Source organism: Callorhinchus milii, unplaced genomic scaffold (genome assembly GCF_018977255.1).
Source record: "Callorhinchus milii isolate IMCB2004 unplaced genomic scaffold, IMCB_Cmil_1.0 Scaffold1, whole genome shotgun sequence".
Lineage (NCBI taxonomy): Eukaryota > Metazoa > Chordata > Chondrichthyes > Chimaeriformes > Callorhinchidae > Callorhinchus > Callorhinchus milii.
This window is the reverse complement of record NW_024704742.1, coordinates 96892655-96911151: the sequence shown is the minus strand read 5'-3', so window position 1 is coordinate 96911151 and position 18497 is coordinate 96892655. Positions and strand designations below refer to the sequence as shown.

Here is an 18497-nt window from a genome sequence, read left to right as displayed (position 1 = left end):
AGCATCGATATCTTCCTTTAGATGTGAACTACATACTGGCTTAAAAACTTTTTTGGAAAAAAAGGAACAGCCTCAGTATAAGTCAATTATAGTTTAGCAACTTGACTTGGTTATGCTACCCCATAAAGATCTCAGGCTCTGTGTGAAGTCATCAAGCCAAACCTCATTAATTTAGCTCTGACTGCAGGCTTGAAGTCAGTATCAGGTTGCAAAATTGGTTAGAGTACTTGAAAGGGTAAGATTTATTGTATCTGAGTTTAAATACATGTAAAGAAGGATATTAGTATAAATTAAAGTTCAGAGGTCCTCATCCTTGTGATCAGCATCTTAAAATTTAAGATTTTACAAAATTTTAAAATTCTTAAATTCAGGCTTAATTGAAAAACGTTTTCTGCAATGCTTTTTCTTAAAAAAACAAACTTAAGGATTCTCCAAAATTCTGCACAATTTTACATTTTAAGGCAAATTTTAACAAATCTTAACTCCTCAGACTTTTTGACTTTGAAATTTTAAATCCTGATGTTGTACAGCTATTAGAACTGGTGAGAACAAACCAAACTATTGATGTTAAGGTAGAAAAAACACAAGGAAGCTTGTGGCTAAGAGAACAAGTTGGAAAGAAGGATTGATCATTAGATATCAAGCCACTTCTATTTTATCCAGGAATGCAAGATAATTGCTGGAAGAACGTCCCCTAATACCGTACTTTAGGATTCAAGTCCTGGACTAAGAACGGAGAAAATAAGCATTTGACACCAAAAAGAAATAAGGTTTCTTGGGAGTCAGCTTTACCAAGAGAGGAGATACAAACATCATTTCAGACCAGAAGAGGCAGTAAGTCGAAAATGCCAATAGAAAAGTGGAAAACAAATGGAAAAACACAATAGCTGCCAATTTAGGCTTGCATGAGCCTCAAAGAATACAGTAATATATAATTGAGAACTAAAACACAACATTTTCACTGTTCCATCAAAAGTCACTGAAGATGTCAAGATTATGGACATCCTCCCGACATAAAAGGTGCTACACAAATGTAATGTGTTGTATTGGTTGTTATAGTCACTTAACCATTGTAGTATGAGGGCAATCAAGGTCATGTCTGCCATACCTCAGAACAAGTTAACCAAATTCATAGAATTTTAGATTAGCCTGGCAAGTATACAGGAATATCCAGCAGTCCTGAACTTCCTCACTGTCAGAGAGCTCCCAAACAATTTCCAGTTTATTTTTTAAATTTCGTAGACATTAAAATCGATGGAGCTGCTCTAAGGTGTGGCAGGCTTTTTCCTGGTACAGCAGTCACCCAAGCAGCAGGAGAAATAGATATTGTGCACGAGACAGAGGAACATTGTTACATCTCCATTTAATATAGCAGTTCAAGATGGTTTCTCAGTCAGTCATTAGAATATTTTCCATCTATAGAGTGCAGGCACACTGTGAACCCAAATAATTCAAATGATTCTGTATTAGTTCACTGAGACCAGGATTTAAGATCTACATGGAAGCTTAAATGGCAAACTGAAGATTTCATTTAACAAATACCTTTATTGTTCTCCAATTACGGTGCCTGCCACAGTTCAGGTGGTCACTGTTCAATCTTGATTAAGCAAAATCTGTCATTAGACATGATGACAGGAATATCACATCTTAAAATCCTGCCAACAAATTTTACATCTTCAGAATTAACAGCTGATTTAAGAGCCGTTTCACCATTGGAGAAGGGAAATTCTGTTTTGATTAGGTTCACTCATTCATCAATTATCAATGAAGGAGATCTGTGTGTCACACCTCCACCTGTAACAAACCTATAAGTACTAGTTAATGCTCAAAACTAAACAGTCCAAGAAATGTCAGCCATTTTCCATTTACATGAAAATATACAGCCATGTTTTGAAACTATGCCCCCATGTTTTGGATATTTGCTTCAACCACAGCTTCCTCTAGCAAGTCCATATTCTTTGTCATATTCAAGTCCACCCTATGCATGGAGAAGTTATAATAATCCCTAATTGAGCTTCCATTTACTATCTGATGATGTTTTGCTCTCACTTATTTTCACACTTTGCCAACCTTCAGAAATTGCAATTAGCACGTCAAACCCATGTGCAAATATTACCAATTAAACCCCAATGTAATTTTTCTAGAAATCCCTACTGTGTGAAAAAAATTATATAAAATGCTGTTTAGATACTATTGAACTCCTAGTTTTCAGATACATGTTGTGGCGGATTAAAGTACAATCATTGTACTAGTAACTAGAATTACTGCATTATAGTAATGTCTTAGGCTACATAAACTAAATTGCTACTCAGTAGAATGGTAGCTATCTGTGTTACAAAGTACTTTGTAAAAAAAATCATTTTATCATTCTTCATCATCTTGAGGCTAATATCTAATAAACAACCCTCCAAGTTACTTTACTTGCATTAATATTGTTATTAAAAATGAAGGTCTAGAAAATTCTCTTTCAAAGATTACTTTTTCACCCAAGTTTGGTAAAATGTTATTACCGCATAAAAGATGCTTAAATTTTGTATTTCTGGGGGAGAAATACCTCATAAAGACTCATCTTGTGCCTTTATATTGCCAAGAAAACCACTTAGATTATTGCTGAGACTTGTCAATTGGATTCCTTAGAGAATAGTGTAATATCTTGTCCAGCATAGGTTATAGCAGGAAACTTGTTTGTTAATAATAACTAGATTTTTATGATATAGCTATCTTGCAAAACAGTCTGTGGCAAAGAGCTGGGGTGATGATTCAGACTTACAGTTGCCCCAATAGGTAAGTTGATATGATTTTGTAACAGAGGACAAGAAAAGTACAGTACTTCTTTCTACATTAGTTTTCTTTTATAAAAAAATTAAATCCGCACACAAAATAAGATGTCAAGTTATAGAACCCCTTTTATAAATACTGTATGCATAAATATTTTGTTAAACTGATCTAATTTGTAGTCGCTACATGCCTTCCCTACCTCAAAGGTTTCTTTGTTTAACATTTAAACATTCATCTGAATTCTAAGGGTTTGAAAGCATCTACTGTGAAATGAGCCAATCTCTTTTGGTCAAACTGTTACTGAAGAATTATGAATATGATCAAAAGCTCTTATGGGGGTCAACATAAATATATGAAGCTTCTCAGAGGTTTCCATTAAAAACCTCAGGATTCAAGAAACTTAATACAGTATAAATATTAATGTTAGCTTTAACAACTATAGTTGTGTTTATACTGTGGTGGCTGACGGCACACTTCGTTCTTAACAAAATTAATCAAGTTTTAAAAATCTCAAAAGTTTTAAAAACAAGTTTTAAAGGGGCAAGAGGGATAAAAGCAAAGGCATAATGTTTTACCAAAGGGAGGGAGGATGAGTAGGAAACCTGAGGGTATTGGACTTGTTACAGATTAGCAGGGTGGTGAGAGCAAGACTATCTCTCTGTCTTAGAGAACAGTGCAGGATGGGAGAAGGAATGCCCTACAGAGAGAAATAAATCACTGTACAAAAAAGTTTTAAAATACTTGAATATAATCTTATACTTTTCCAAATAACCTTCTGCACTGTAGATTTCTATGTTTCTAACCCAAGTACATCTATCACAGTTTGAACAAATACAAGATCATGGACTTAAATAAACTACGTATTGAGACAAGAGCTTCAAATACATGATTTATTAACTTAAAAACACATTAAGATTTTTTAAATTGGTTATGAATACACCACAATATACAGAACTGCACTACCAATAGCTGAATATTCTAAACCAAAATTGAATCAATTTCAGGTCATACACTGCTGAAATACTGTACTGAAATACCCTTATTGTTTACACTTAGTCCTTATTTGGAAGTTCATTTCGAAAGAACAGTGAAACTCACGAGAACAGGTCATTGATTAAAAAAGAAACTAACAAATGGGGAAAGTAAACTGCTGTCATTGCTGAGTCAAATGTACAATACCAAATCTAGTTAGTCTGCCTAGGATCCATTTCAAGCTACATAGTTATGAAATATTTTCATACTGTTTAATTTACAGTGTTTATATGAATAAAAATAATTTGAGCCAGATAGTTACCGTATCTTGTAAAATAGTATCTCAACTTGTATACAGTAAAGTATTAATATGAAATATCTGCTCAAGAAACCAAATAAAATCTCTTCAGAAAGAACACAAACATTTCTGGACCGAAATAAACAGGGAATGATCTAAAGTGAATAACTGAAGTAATTTTTAAAAATTAATTTGTTGTATTTATTTTTTGGATTATGATAGTCCAAAGCATCTTTAGCTACTCACGGGATTATATATTGCATGCTTTAACTGTCATTGCTGTCAGTAGAGCAGTGCTTTTATAATCAATTCATCTTTTTAAACAAAAAAATTCATTTCTACCGCATTGCCAGTAACCCGGTTTACATGTGATCAGCTCCAGCAAACTGCAATTGTGTGTTCCCACCCACCTGTGGCCTGACTGAGCTTCACAGGCAACCAGCCTATGGGAGAGTGAATGGTGCAAAGATCACTGACTGATCGTGCTTGCTCCAGCTGTTTGACAAGGAGGCACTACCAGCTGTGTTATTAGCACACAAGAGTAAAACAGTGCAGCATGTTTAAACATTGAAGCAATAGGAGAAATTGTACTCAATTCTCCTATTCCACTGTGTTTAATTGCACTTGGAGGGAAAATTGAAGGGAGTATCGGCACTGGCGGAAACCTGGGAGCAGACTGTGAATGCCTGCCCCCTTGATCACAAATGCTGCTTTGCCCAAAAAAATGAAATAAGCAAATAATTCATATCTTTACATACAAATCAGAAAGATAATTTACCTCTCGGGTCTTGTACATTCTTTGAAAGAAAATCTTTCTGTATACTTTGGAGGTCCACAATGCAATGAAGCATTTGGATTTGATGACATCCAAAGATGCCTCTCTTCGATTCTAACTCTACATATATAAAGCAGGGAAGGGAAGACTCCTGATTGTTCATTATATTTTAACTTCTAAATAATTGCATCCTTTTCAAGGGTCTGAGGGAGCATGCAGGACCGCTTTAATTTGAAAAATAAAGGAGACCTCATTTATGCTTAAATCTTCCTTTCTGCTTCATTATCAACAAACATCAATGTCCATCACGGACTAGTTGGGCTGAATGACCTGTGTCTGTGCTGTACTATTCTATGCAATTTTATCAATCACACACCATTTGACAATAACCCAATCGTATTTTGAAGAGGAGAAAAACGCTTACAGGAGAGCAAAGACCCCAGGTGTGAGGGCAGAACTACCAATTTGTCTTCAGTACATCGGTTTTAAGACTAATTATGCGTTGTGACATGATTTTATGAAGTGGCAGCCTAATGGATTTTCAATGCCACCAAGGATATGGCAGTCAAATGTGTTAGTTATTGGTTCCGATGAGTTCCTCACAACTAATTTATAAGAGTGTAGAATATATATCCCATCAAGCATTTTTCAGGTTTGCTGGCATACAACATTGCCCAATATTCAGGGAAATAAACAGATGCCAGTTTCGCTCAGTTGGCAGTATACTCCATCGGGTCATGAGGCTGTGCATTTAAGCTGTATATGGTGCCACTCGGCCGCAAGTTCATAGTCTAGGCTGATATAGCAGTGTACAACAGAGTGGTACATTGTTGGAGGAGACATCAAGTTAAAGTCCTGTCTGCTGTTCTGATGAATATTAAAAACCCTATGGCACTATTCTAAATCAAATGCAAGTATTAATTATTATTATAATCTTCAGGAATATGGGCATATTTAAGAAACACCTTGGTTCTGTAATCACAGGTGATTGTAAGGATGTGATCAATTTGGCCAAATTAGATTTTTCATCTAAATTTCTCGTTCAAATTTATGTATAAAAGGAACAGAAAATTCCTCACCAAGATGGAAATATGGCAACAATTGGTTCGAGTTTGGGTTGAGGTGCTAACATTGTCAGAAGTGGCAGGCCAGACAAGGACCTCACCTAAATGTTCTTGACCCTACAATACAAAAATCAATATAATAAAGTTCATGAAGCAAATCCCAAGAAGGAATTAAAGTGGGTCAATTAAGGTTGAGTGTCCATACTTCTCCCATAAGTCCAGAAATTAGCAGATGCTTGCCAAGAGAACTAGAAGGCAAAACATTATGTAAGACAGAAATGTCTACAATATGCACACAATTGAACCTGGTTTTAGCCTTATCTCTATTACTTCCAGAAAATAATGCATTATTAATAATTCTCATGGAAGAGAATCGATCTGTTTAGCAACATACTACTCTAGATTTTCCCCCATTTTAAATGGTTTGCTTTATTAGTAGTTGATTTTATAGGCTGTCAAAATTCTTTCAAATCTCCTCACTGATGGCAACGCTTCATCAAATAATCTTCTTCTTTCAATACCCAAGTCATCAACAGAGGCCAAAGTGTACATTTGCTATTGGAGATCTCTTCTGAATGCTAAACATCAGGATGGCCACTAATTGAGATGTCAATAAGGAGTTACAAAAAGCATCTTTGCATTTCTGCTCTTAAGTTTCTGTACCACCAAAAGGAATTGGGAGGAAACATATAGTAAAGCATCATTATTTCCCATATCAAAATCTCACTTACTGATTGGCATATTACATTTATTAAGGCATTGGAGTGCAACCTGACTCTTATAATATGAAAATAAACTAAGGATGATCCAATAGTTTAACTTTTGGAGCTGTAGTATCAACCCAATTCACCATGCGCACATTACATCAATCAAAAATGGACTCAAATTGAGTCTGCTTTGAATAGAGCATGAATTAATGCATTAGAATCCACTGTTTTTAACTAGTCACAGTAAATCAAAGAATATTTTCTACTGCCAGTACTGTATTCACTACTTTAACTAAATTTCTTGTATGACCTAAATACAGCACAAAGGCAATAAGTCTACTTGGAGCAGATAACCTAATTCCAAGTGAAACTTACTGAAGTCAACTGAAGTTTAGTGCGGCAAGAAAGCAACATTCATTTTTGACAGACATTGCTCAAATTAGGCCAGTTTAAACTCCCTGTTTTTTTTAAAAAAAACAAGAAAAACAGCCCAGATACTCACCACACCGTAGAAGCAAAAAATGATTCGCGATACATATTTTCCCAATGCAATCAAAGGCCTGATCAAAGTATTGGATTAATTTGATTAATCAATAAAACATTTTTACCAAATAAAGACTTAAGGTGATTCAGAATAACAGAATATATGTAACCAACGTGAATCACTTCAAAACTCTGATAAAAATCAAATGACATTTCTGGTCGAATAACATAATCTTTTTTACATAAATTCCAAATGCTCAGCATTTTATTCACCTTCCCTTCTAAAATATTAAGCAAGTCACAACAAAAAAGAGTTCTTAAATTAATGTTAAGACAACTGTCATATGCTGTAAAATGCATGAATTTGACCAGCATTTCTTTCAACAATCCATAAGCCTTTCTTTAGACCATCTTTAACATGCTTGGCATCAAGCACATTACAATTTTTTTAAGCAACAACTATCTTTCATTTATTTCCAAGTGCATAAACATAACACATTACTAGATTCATAGTAATCCTTTTTGACAAAGCTGCGGAATTCAATGAGTAAATTGCATTGCATTTTTTTTAAATACACCAGTTTAACAGACAGACAGCACAAGCATCTAAAACAGAATTCTGTCCTTTCAAAAAGGTTAATATTCAGAGAGCCTCTCCAAAACATAAGAGCAGTGTTAAAAGACAGTTTAAATAAAACAATTCACAAATATCAACCAGGACATTTTATTCAAACAACATACCCATACTTAGAATGCCTTCAGCTCCCCTCTCGACTCTCTACCCCCTCCTCGCTCCCTCCCTTCCCTCCCCTCACCCTGACCATTTCCCCCCTGCTCGGGTCCTGACCCAACTGTACAGCACCTTGGGACGTCCTCCCGACGTGAAAGGTGCTCTATAAATGGAATCTTGTTGTTGTTGTTAGAATGGATTACATAACACCCACTTTAAAGCTTTGGCATACTTTTGACAAAGCAACCTTGGTATGCCAAAAAGGTTCTTCAAAAATGGTTCTGCTATGTACAGAAGTACTACTCTCTATTCAATGAAAAGTCACTACACAAGCATATCATTGTCAACTGAATAAACAAGAGCAGTCACAGCATTTCTCTGGTCATAAATATTTACTTAAAAAAGGTACAACTTCCTGCACTCCTCTCCTTAAGCTGTTGATTCATGTTGAAATATGATTCTGTGAACACCAGATGCCCTCCAAGCAGCCATTTTTTATATATGAGCTTGGAGAGCGTGTGTCAGCAGCGCTTCCATGTGCATTTCCAGTAAAAGAGAGGGGGGATGGAGGGCTAAATAGTAATCAGGAGCAAGAGCTCACGTTGATTTTCCCCTACCCAGCTCTCATTGTGCAGAGCTCAATTGTAATAATCGTAATAATAATAATTAGCATTCTTATAGCACAAGCAGATTAAATCTGGGACTTTCTGAGTTTATAAAGTGAAGATTCACCGGGAGACTTTACTAATGAAACCAACAGAAGGCAATGAATATACTTTTGTTAACAAATTAGAAAAAGTGCATATTATTTTCCTAACAAATTAGAACATTTAGAACATTAGAAGTCGGGAACATACACTTAATTAATGATCATTTTTAGCATTGAGGACCATAGACCAAAATAATGTGGATCTCAGTGAGTGAAGATAGACCTGCTGCATACATCAAATGAGTCTCTTTTCTGGCTGAGTAACCTAACTCCAGCAGCTCTGTGGCTTTTTCACCCCAGCCTAAACAGGCATTAAGAGTCATTCAAAACACTTACCTTTCTCCAAAACACATACACATCATCTTTTTTTAAAAAAAAACACATTTCCCACAAGCTGAATCTGAGTTTTAAGAAATGAGAAAAGTAAAATACAGTCAAATACATTATACCACAAATACATTATATCAACACATGCAGAATAGTTTATCTACCAGCAATTCACTGTTTAAACAAAAGAGCTAGTAGTACAGGACCGTATTCACCCAAAATTAAATGTCAAGATCAATTTCATTACTCTTTCACACCATTTGTACCATATAATTGAACACATTCACCACATTATGGAAAGAAGCCTACTGAAGGTTCCATGGTTGAAGTGCAGCGTGGTGTAGTGCAGTATCATCGACATCAAGAAGGGCTCAGGTACCAACACTTGGTCTGCACCATGAGGAATACCACACTTCCTTCCTTGAAGTAATTTTATTTGACACTTCCAATAAACTACAACCCTACCAACCTGGCCACTTCCTCAGTTTAGCTAACAGTGACCCAATCTGCTCAATTCTCCAATTCCTTCAGCCATTCTTACACTGATATCTCATACTCCATTCCAGGAGTCTCTCTGCCCCATACCCTTCCTTCCCACTTTTAAATGATTAACCATCTCTTTGACCTCACTTTCGGCCATCTTCCTCCCACCCTACTCTGCTCCCCCACCACTGGGCTTCCCAGTCAGCTGTATGAAGGACTTTATTGAGACATCCTGCCAATGTGAAAGGCACAATATAAATGTTGTTGAGGTAGATTTATAGCAATGGAAATTTTGAGAATATTTTCCCATCTCACACTTATTCGTCATTATCAGCCGCTTATAGTCTGAAATTACTGATCTACTCATACAACCAAAATCCAATTAGGAACACTAAGCCTTATGTGGTCAGGCTGCAGTTGGATGCACGTGATGCAGTTCTGCACATAGAAACGACAGCATGGAAAAGGTACAGCATAGATTGAAAAGGAGATGAGGGATAATGCTTATAATTATGAAGAGAGACTTAAAAGTTTGGAACGATCTCTAAATGATTTTGAGAAGATAAATAGTAAATGATTATTACTGCTGCTTGGTAAATTGGTAACTCGGGGATATAAGGTCAGGAATTAAATGAGATTAAATGACAAATATATTCACTTGCAAGTTTTTCCACACAGAGGGTTATCAGAATAATGTAATGCTATTCCTGATGTTGCAATTGGGACTAAGCTCATAACAATTTTTAAAAGGGAATTTGAAACAAATTGAAGCGGAAGAATATAAAAGATGCAATTAGCTTCAGCAGAGGAGCTGCCACCAGCAGATAGTCAATTGGCCGAATAGCCTCCTTGAGTACTGTAGTCTCTCTGATTGTACAACTCTGACAAGTTTTAAAATGTCCCTGTAACAGAGAAGCTCGAGATGAGACTTTTATAAAGTAAACAGGGAGAAATAATTTTCCATTAGTCAGTGAATCAATAACTGGAGAGCAAATATTTAAGAGCTCTGAGACCCACCCTGCATGGAGGGCACTATATAAGTGCAAGTTGTTGTTATTGCTAAGGTAATTACCAAAAGAGAAAAGGGAGCCATAGATAGACAGACAGACAGACAGACAGACAGACAGACAGACAGACAGACAGACAGACAGACAGACAGACAGACAGACAGACAGACAGACAGACAGACAGACAGACAGACAGACAGACAGACAGACAGACAGACAGACAGACAGACAGACAGACAGACAGACAGACAGACAGACAGACAGACAGACAGACAGACAGACAGACAGACAGACAGACAGACAGACAGACAGACAGACAGACAGACAGACAGACAGGCAGACAGACAGGCAGACAGACAGATAGATAGATAGATAGATAGAATTGTTTACATAGAAATGATTGAGGCAAAAACATATTAGCTTTTAAAGGGGAATTAGATAAATATCTGAAAAGGAGAAATATAAAAGGGTATGGGAAAACTATGAGAATCATGCTAAATAGATATGTCTTTCAGAGAGCCAGCACAGGCACAATGATCTAAATGGTTTCTTTCAGTGCTCTAAATATCTATGGTTTAATGTTTTTGTTTGCTCTAGATAGTTTCCCCTGAAATAAGAATAAACATCTGCTATACGATAATAACAAGCAGTGAAATATACACTTATCTTGTGTTTTTTGGTGCAGCCCCACAAGTAGCTAGAATAGAATGCTGGTCATTACAAGTTACAATTGTAATCCTGAAGGATACATTGTACAGTGTTGAGATTACCAATATCCATTATTGAAAATGTAAATCTAACAAAGCCTGTTAGACAATATCCAAATATAAACCTCATTTTAGGTCAGTTGATGTATTAAAACAAATTTGGGATCATAGTAAGAAAATATCAATAGGGCCAGCAGCCCTGCCCAGTATACAATTCAACAAATACAAAATTACATTTGTTTAGCACCTTTCACGTAGGGAGGACGTACCATGAAAAACACTTTGAAATCCTCAATTGCATAATCTGTACTCCTTGATTTTAACTTTCATCCCAATAACAGCAACTAGTATTCATTCAAGATTCAAATGATAATAATGGTCTACTGTCCCATCATTATATCATCAGCCTATGATATAACACATACTTAGATCAGCCCATTTTCCTTGAAGAGGCTTCAGTCTGTAAACACTGGAAAAAAAGCTCAACAATGCAGGCTAAAGATGAGAACAAGATCTTATAATAATAATCCTTGCATTTGATATAGTGCCTCATCACGTCTTTGAGACATCTCAAAGAGCTTCATAGAATATACTGTAAAGTGAATTGACTTCTTGTTGTTGAATTGACTGTATATTTTGTGGGCAAATCTTATGTTTCAATTCAAAATAATCAGTGTGTGATATTCCAAATTTGGATATTTAGGTGCCTTCTCATTCATGTTTTAACTGACTTGGGTGCACGTGGGGGAGGGGGTGGAGAAGGAACACACAAGACAATGACTCTTTTTTTATATAAAAAGTATCTTGTGTAGGTCAAAACATTAATTTAAAGAGGGAAACATTTTGCATGAGATTGCCCCCATATTAATGGATATTGGTGTGCTTCACAATGACACCTTAAATAAGTAAATTAAAATATGATTTATATGTTCATATTTAGGCTATTGAAACATAAATTTATAAATAAATATGCAGGCACCAACTTACATATTGGATTTATATAAAATATTCTATGAAATATAAAATAGGAAAGCCATGCATCATTCAGGAGAAGGGAATACAACAATAAATTGGTCGAAGAGTATAGAATAAAAGATTAGGAGGGGTGAAGGCTCATGTGGAACAGAAACACCAGTTGAGACTAGTTGGGCCAATTAGCCTATTTCCATGCTGTAATACTCTATGCAACAAAAAAATATAATTATTGATATGTACTTATTCATAATAATGATCCTTGCATTTGATATAGCGCCTATAAAGCTCCACAGCTTCACAGAATATACTGTAAATTGATTGTATATTTTGTGGGCAAAACGCTGCAGCCAATAGTCCACAGCAGTGTCCCACAAACAGTCATGGATTGAAGTGACCAATTGTTTTTAAAAAAAGGAATTATTACCCTCAGAAAAGCAATCCACCCATCAACTTAACAACCAGGTTCCTATTTACTGCTAGGTCTGTCACTGAACTCATCCTATCCCTAAAACCAACCACCTGCTCCCTTGACCCCATCCCCACTCCACTCCTTATCTCCCAGCTCCACTTTCTTGCCCCACATATCACTGACATCATCAACCTGTCCCTCTCCTCTGGCTCTGTCCCCATTCCATTAAAAACTGCCATCATCACGCCCACCCTGAAAAAACCCTCCCTTGATGCGTCGCAGCTATCAAGCTACCGGCCCATCTCCAACCTCCCCTTTCTCTCCAAGGTCTTGGAAAGAGTTGTCGCCTCCCAACTGCGCTCTTTCCTTTCCACCCATTCACTTTTCGAACCCCTTCAGTCAGGTTTCCGTGCTGCCCATAGCACAGAAACTGCCCTGGTCAAGGTCACCAATGATATCCTGACCATCTGTGACCAGGGCTCCCTCTGTCTCCTCGTCCTCCTCGACCTATCGGCAGCATTCGATACGGTCGACCACGCTATCCTACTCCACCGCTTGTCCTCCCACCTCAACCTTCAAGGCACTGTCCTTGAATGGTTTAGGTCGTACCTTTCTCACCGTCTTCACTTTGTCTCGACGAATGGCTTCTCCTCCACCCCCCGTACTGTCTCATGTGGTGTCCCTCAGGGCTCTGTCCTCGGTCCCCTCCTCTTCACCCTCTATATGCTCCCCCTTGGTGACATCATCCGCAGACATGGAGTTAACTTCCACATGTATGCGGATGACACCCAACTCTACCTTTCCTCCTCTACTCTCAACTCCACGACCACCGATGTCCTGACAGCCTGCCTGTCCGACATCGAGTCCTGGACGAGAGACAACTTTCTTCAGCTCAACGTGCGAAAAACCGAGGCCCTCCTGATTGGCTCACGTCAGCGCCTCCGCACCTCAGGCGCTGACACCATCAGCATCCAAGGCTGCACTCTCCACCTCTCAAAGCCAGTCAGGAACCTCGGCGTTTTGTTCGACCCTGAGCTGTCCTTTCTCCCTCACATCCGCACCACAACTGGCACCGCCTTCCATCACCTCCGGAACATCGCCAGACTACGGCATTACCTCACCCCTCACGCTGCTGAAACCCTGGTCCACGCCTTTGTCACCTCAAGGCTGGACTATGGGAACTCTCTCCTCGCCGGCCTTCCCGCCACCTCCCTCCACAAGCTGCAGGTCATTCAGAACTCTGCAGCTCGTGTACTGTCCCGCACCAGGCTTCGGGACCACATCACTCCCACCCTCGCTCGCCTCCACTGGCTCCCCATCCCCCAGAGGATTGATTTCAAGATCCTCATCCTCACCTACAAGGCCATTCACGGCCTTGCTCCCTCCTACCTCTCCAACCTACTATCCCCCTACCTACCTGCCCGTACCCTCCGTTCCTCTGGCTCCGGTCTGCTCCACGTCCCCCGCCCCAACCGCCCTACCATCGGTGGTCGGGCCTTCAGCCTCTCAGCCCCGAGGCTCTGGAACTCTATCCCCCAGTGCCTTCGCCGCTTCCTCCCTTTCCTCCTTCAAGGCCGGTCTCAAAACCTTTCTCTTTGACCGTGCTTTCAGCTCCCCTCTCGACTCTCTTCCCCCTCCTCGCTCCCTCCCTTCCCTCCCCTCACCCTGACCATTTCCCCCCTCCTCGCTCCCTCCCTTCCCTCCCCTCACCCTGACCATTTCCCCCCTCCTCGCTCCCTCCCTTCCCTCCCCTCACCCTGACCATTTCCCCCCTCCTCGCTCCCTCCCTTCCCTCCCCTCACCCTGACCATTTCCCCCCTGCTCGGGTCATGACCCAACTGTGCAGCGCCTTGGGACGTCCTCCTGACGTGAAAGGCGCTTTATAAATGGAATCTTGTTGTTGTTGTTGTTGTAGGTAAACAGAGACGTGGAGTAAGGAATCTTGCCCCACATTTCGCCCTGCCGGGATTCGAACCCAGGTCTCTCGCTTGCGAGGCAAGTGTTCTAATCATTGAGCTACAGGACATTCATAACAGTTAAACAGAATTTTAAAAGGATCCCTCATTAAGAAATCTATTAAAACTGCAAGCCAGACATCACCAATTTTGATACACATGAATAATAACTTGCATTTGATATAGTGCCTTACAATTGAAACATCTCAAACAGCTTCAAGATTGCTACTCTCACATGTAGTGACTGCATTTACAGCTTTCAGTCAATAGAATTGAATAGATGTGTTATTTTTGCTGTATTTTAAGACAGGTTAATTACACAGGTGGCAACCAGAACCCAGCAGGATTTCTTGAGGGGTTGTGGGGAAATAGGCACATTTATCCAAATCTCCTGGATGTGCCCCAAGATGTAAATATCATTTGAGGCAATCTGTCTCTCTGTCCAACAGATAAAGACATCTCATATGATCTGGATACACATGATCCCTCACTGCAACTGCGATCTGATTCATTCACTCATGATAATGTGGTGCATGCACTCCTACTTTCTGATGAGAAGCAGAGCATCCGCTCAGATATTTTGAATTCAGATGTTACGTAACATGGCTCAATAAAAGCACCTGGTATTTTTTCTTCAAACAACACCAGAATAGATTTCTTTAAATATATACCATTTTGGCCATTGCACTTCCACCTCCAATTTGGTCCATATATGTAAATTCCCACTGGTTAACCTTACTAGTGACTAGTTCTGTAGATTTTCTTTTCTCAAAAAGCTTCACATTAGTGAAATCTGACCCCTTGTCTGTGCCCATTTCAACCAAGTACAGTTATTTTGCAATTATGATATCTAGCAGTGGTCTCTCCACACTAGCTTTTCATATTCCTTCCCTAATGCATCAAGCTACAAAAATTTATATGAAAATAGCAATACAAATATTATATATAATATAATAAATAATTGGTTTCATTCAAAGAATTCTAAGTATTACGTCACAATGAGCTGTAACTGAAAATAGGTGACCTATTTTTAGTTATCAGATACAAGATACTCCAATTATCAGTCTTAAAGAGATGAATTTAACTCCTTCCTCATTTTGGGTTATATGGGCTGAACTAAACTTCTGTACGATCAATAATGTGGCCAAAACCTATTTTAACTGGATATGCTAAAAGTATCACAAGCTCTTGCAAAGTTGCGAGAAAGCATGCAATTAAAATAAAAACGTACTTCATCTAAAAGATTTATGTTCAAACTTGCGACACGTTTGACTTCTTTTAATGCAAACATTCAATTCTATGAAATGGAATGCAACCACCACTCAATGGCATGTATGTGTCTGCCTTCATGGCTGCGGTAAAGGACAATGTGGCAATGCGCTAATATATTTAATGATGAACTTTGCTGCTCATGAGGAGTTTCTGGTTCCTACAATTCACTTAGCAAGAGCTCAAACCCACAATTGTCACATGCCTAATGACCACAAGTGACTATCCTTCTTTGTAGTGGTAGTGGGGGAGGGGGACGAAGGGCAAGCAGGTCATTCTTTGTTGGCCCCAAAGTGACGCGTCTGGAAATGGAAGATCAGTATCAAGCAGTTCCTCTGCAACAGTCTCATTTATCCATCACCTTTGCAGGCAGGTTTGCAGTACTCCATGGCATTGTTGATGATGGAGCAGTCAGGCTGGCTCATTAGTGAGACTTGGAAGTGTAGATCAGCCGCTGGTGGTTGGGTTTATTCTCATTTAGCTACAGATAACACTGCTATTCAAAGCCTTAGCAAGTAGGATGGTACTTGCTGGACAAGTAATGTAATCTTATCACTATTTGGCAATGGGTAGTTGTGTGGGTTTATTTAAAATCCTACAATACCCTTAATACACACCTCTGGGGTTCCCAAACTTTGGCTCTTGCAAACTTGCACCTCAATTCTCTGGGATTAAGTGTGGGGTTTGTCCCTCTGAGTAGAGAGTGTATACTCCACAGCAAATAAGTGTAAACCATGCATTTGTTGAACTTCCATTAATTTGGTTAGGTTTCCGACTCATACTAGATATCCAGTGACCAAATAATATACTGCTCCAACAAAAAACCTTCAGAAGTGACTGGTAAATAAAATTAATTATCCAAAGCACATCAGAACAGACTGTGATAATCATATTTTTGCAGAGGGATGCACGCAGAGAGCTGAAATTGCTGTTGTGATACTTGTTATCACAAGTAGGAAATTCCCAAAATATCTTCCTGATACCCCATCATGGAAATCTGACAAACAATAAAAAATCTTTGTATTTTCTATATTAGGCCTTATTATATCACTGACACATTTGAAAGAGCTTCACATGATTTTACTGCAAAGTGTAGTGATTGTGCAATTGTTGGTGAATGCAGTAGCCAATACGTGCACAGCAATTTCCCACAAATAGTCATGAAACGAATGATCAATGTTAGCTGCGGATTGATGGTAAAGACATTGGGAGGAGCTCCCTTTCTTTTATTAGAGTACCACGGGATCTTTAACATCCATACAAAGAAGCATGACCTCTTTTAACATCTTATCCAAAGGATGGCACCTCCAGCTCCCCAGTATTTCCCCAGCAGTGCACTGGAATGTCAGTCTGGATGATGAGGTCAAAGTCCCTACATGGCGCTTGAACCCACAAACTTCTGGGTCAGAGAGGAGAGTGATACCCAGGTTGACTTCTTTCAAATATGAACGGGGCGTGACAAGCAATATAATAATTCTCATTTCCATACTACTAAAATAAAACATTCAAGTGCAAACAAGTCTTGGTGGTTTTATACAAATCAAACTGACCAAGCTCGATCTGAGCCTGATTTGCCAGTCACCACAAATGTACATGAAGCAATGCCATAATTTCCCTGAATGAATACATGGCGTTTGTAAGGGTGCGAGTAGGTGGGGTTGTGTGTGTGTCGTGTGTGTGTGTAAAAAGGCGTTAGGCATACAGACACCCTTACATAAACATGCACAACCATTCCCGTTACTTTCCTGAAACAAACACAGCTTCGATTAACGATTCCGATTTGTTTTAAACATACACACGTCAGGTATCCATATAACCCCCTTTTCCCTTTACAGAGTGATACAGCACGTTACGTGTCTGTCCACTTTAAACAGATAATTCCTGACAACATTCCTTATCTGTGTGCGTTGGGAGGAGGAGGAGGAGGGGGTGTGGGGGGGGGGGGGGGGGGGGGGGGGGGGGGGGGGGGGGGCGGTGTTTGTATGTTTCTCCCACCACCACATATAGAGCAACAACAGCAAAAAAAATCTAATTCATTTGGGCGAAAAAAAAAGAGATCTCCATGTTTTTGACTGCAGTAGCGCTCGCTGGGGTTTGCTGTGCGAGTGAGACAGTGTGTGTGTGAGTGAGTGATGAAGCCCAGACGGGGAGAGGGGGAGAGGGGGAGAGGCACTCACCGAGCAGCAGCAGCTTCAGCTCTCTGCGGGCATCCCTCTTGTCTCTCTTCAGTTGCCTCTCGATCTCCGCGTTGATCCTTTTCGCTTCCTTCGCCTCCTCGCTCAGGCAGCACGCCATGATGGAGTCGAGAGTCATGTAGCCGACTTGTGTGGGTTTCCTTCCCCGCTCTCTCCTGGTTTTTCCCTCTGGTTCCTCTCTCCTCTCTCTCTCTCTCTCTCTCTCTCCTCTCCTCTCTCTCAGGCTTCCACTACTTCACTGAACATGGGAGAAATGACAATGTTTCTTTCAAACGATCTCTCTTTTTTAGAGAGAGGGAGGGAGGGGGTGGGGGGAGTGGTGGGGGTGGGGGTGGGGGTTGGGTTGGGGGAAGGGGGGAGTGGGGGGGGGGGTCTGGGATTTTTTTTAACCCCCCCAAAAAAACACCAAAAAAAAAAGAGAGGAAGGGGGTGGAGGGGGAAGAGAGAGAGAAAAAACAAACGCAATCGAAGAGAATAACGAAGCGACACGACCCCTATTAAAGAAAATCTCCAAACTGAGAGAGAGAGTGAGAGGGAGTGAGAGGGAGGGGGAGAGGGAGAGGGTGGGGGGTGGGCAGAGGGGGGTCTGTAATCCTCTCTCGTTGCTCTCTGGCTTCAGTGGGGCTTTTAAGTGTATCCTGCGACACCCTCTTT

General features: G+C 39.6%; 1 protein-coding gene across 6 annotated transcripts in view; it reads right to left on the bottom strand.

The window, feature by feature from the left end:
• The window catches only part of LOC103186092 (guanine nucleotide-binding protein G(q) subunit alpha), a 116089-nt gene that overhangs the window by 91001 nt on the left and 6591 nt on the right, over nt 1-18497 (bottom strand). For all 6 annotated transcript variants that reach the window (XM_042333631.1, XM_042333643.1, XM_042333640.1 and 3 more), the window contains exon 2: nt 17826-18081. In XM_042333631.1, coding sequence (XP_042189565.1) covers nt 17826-17961 — 136 coding nt within the window. In that variant the 5' untranslated portion in view covers nt 17962-18081. The remainder of the gene's footprint in view (nt 1-17825; nt 18082-18497) is intronic.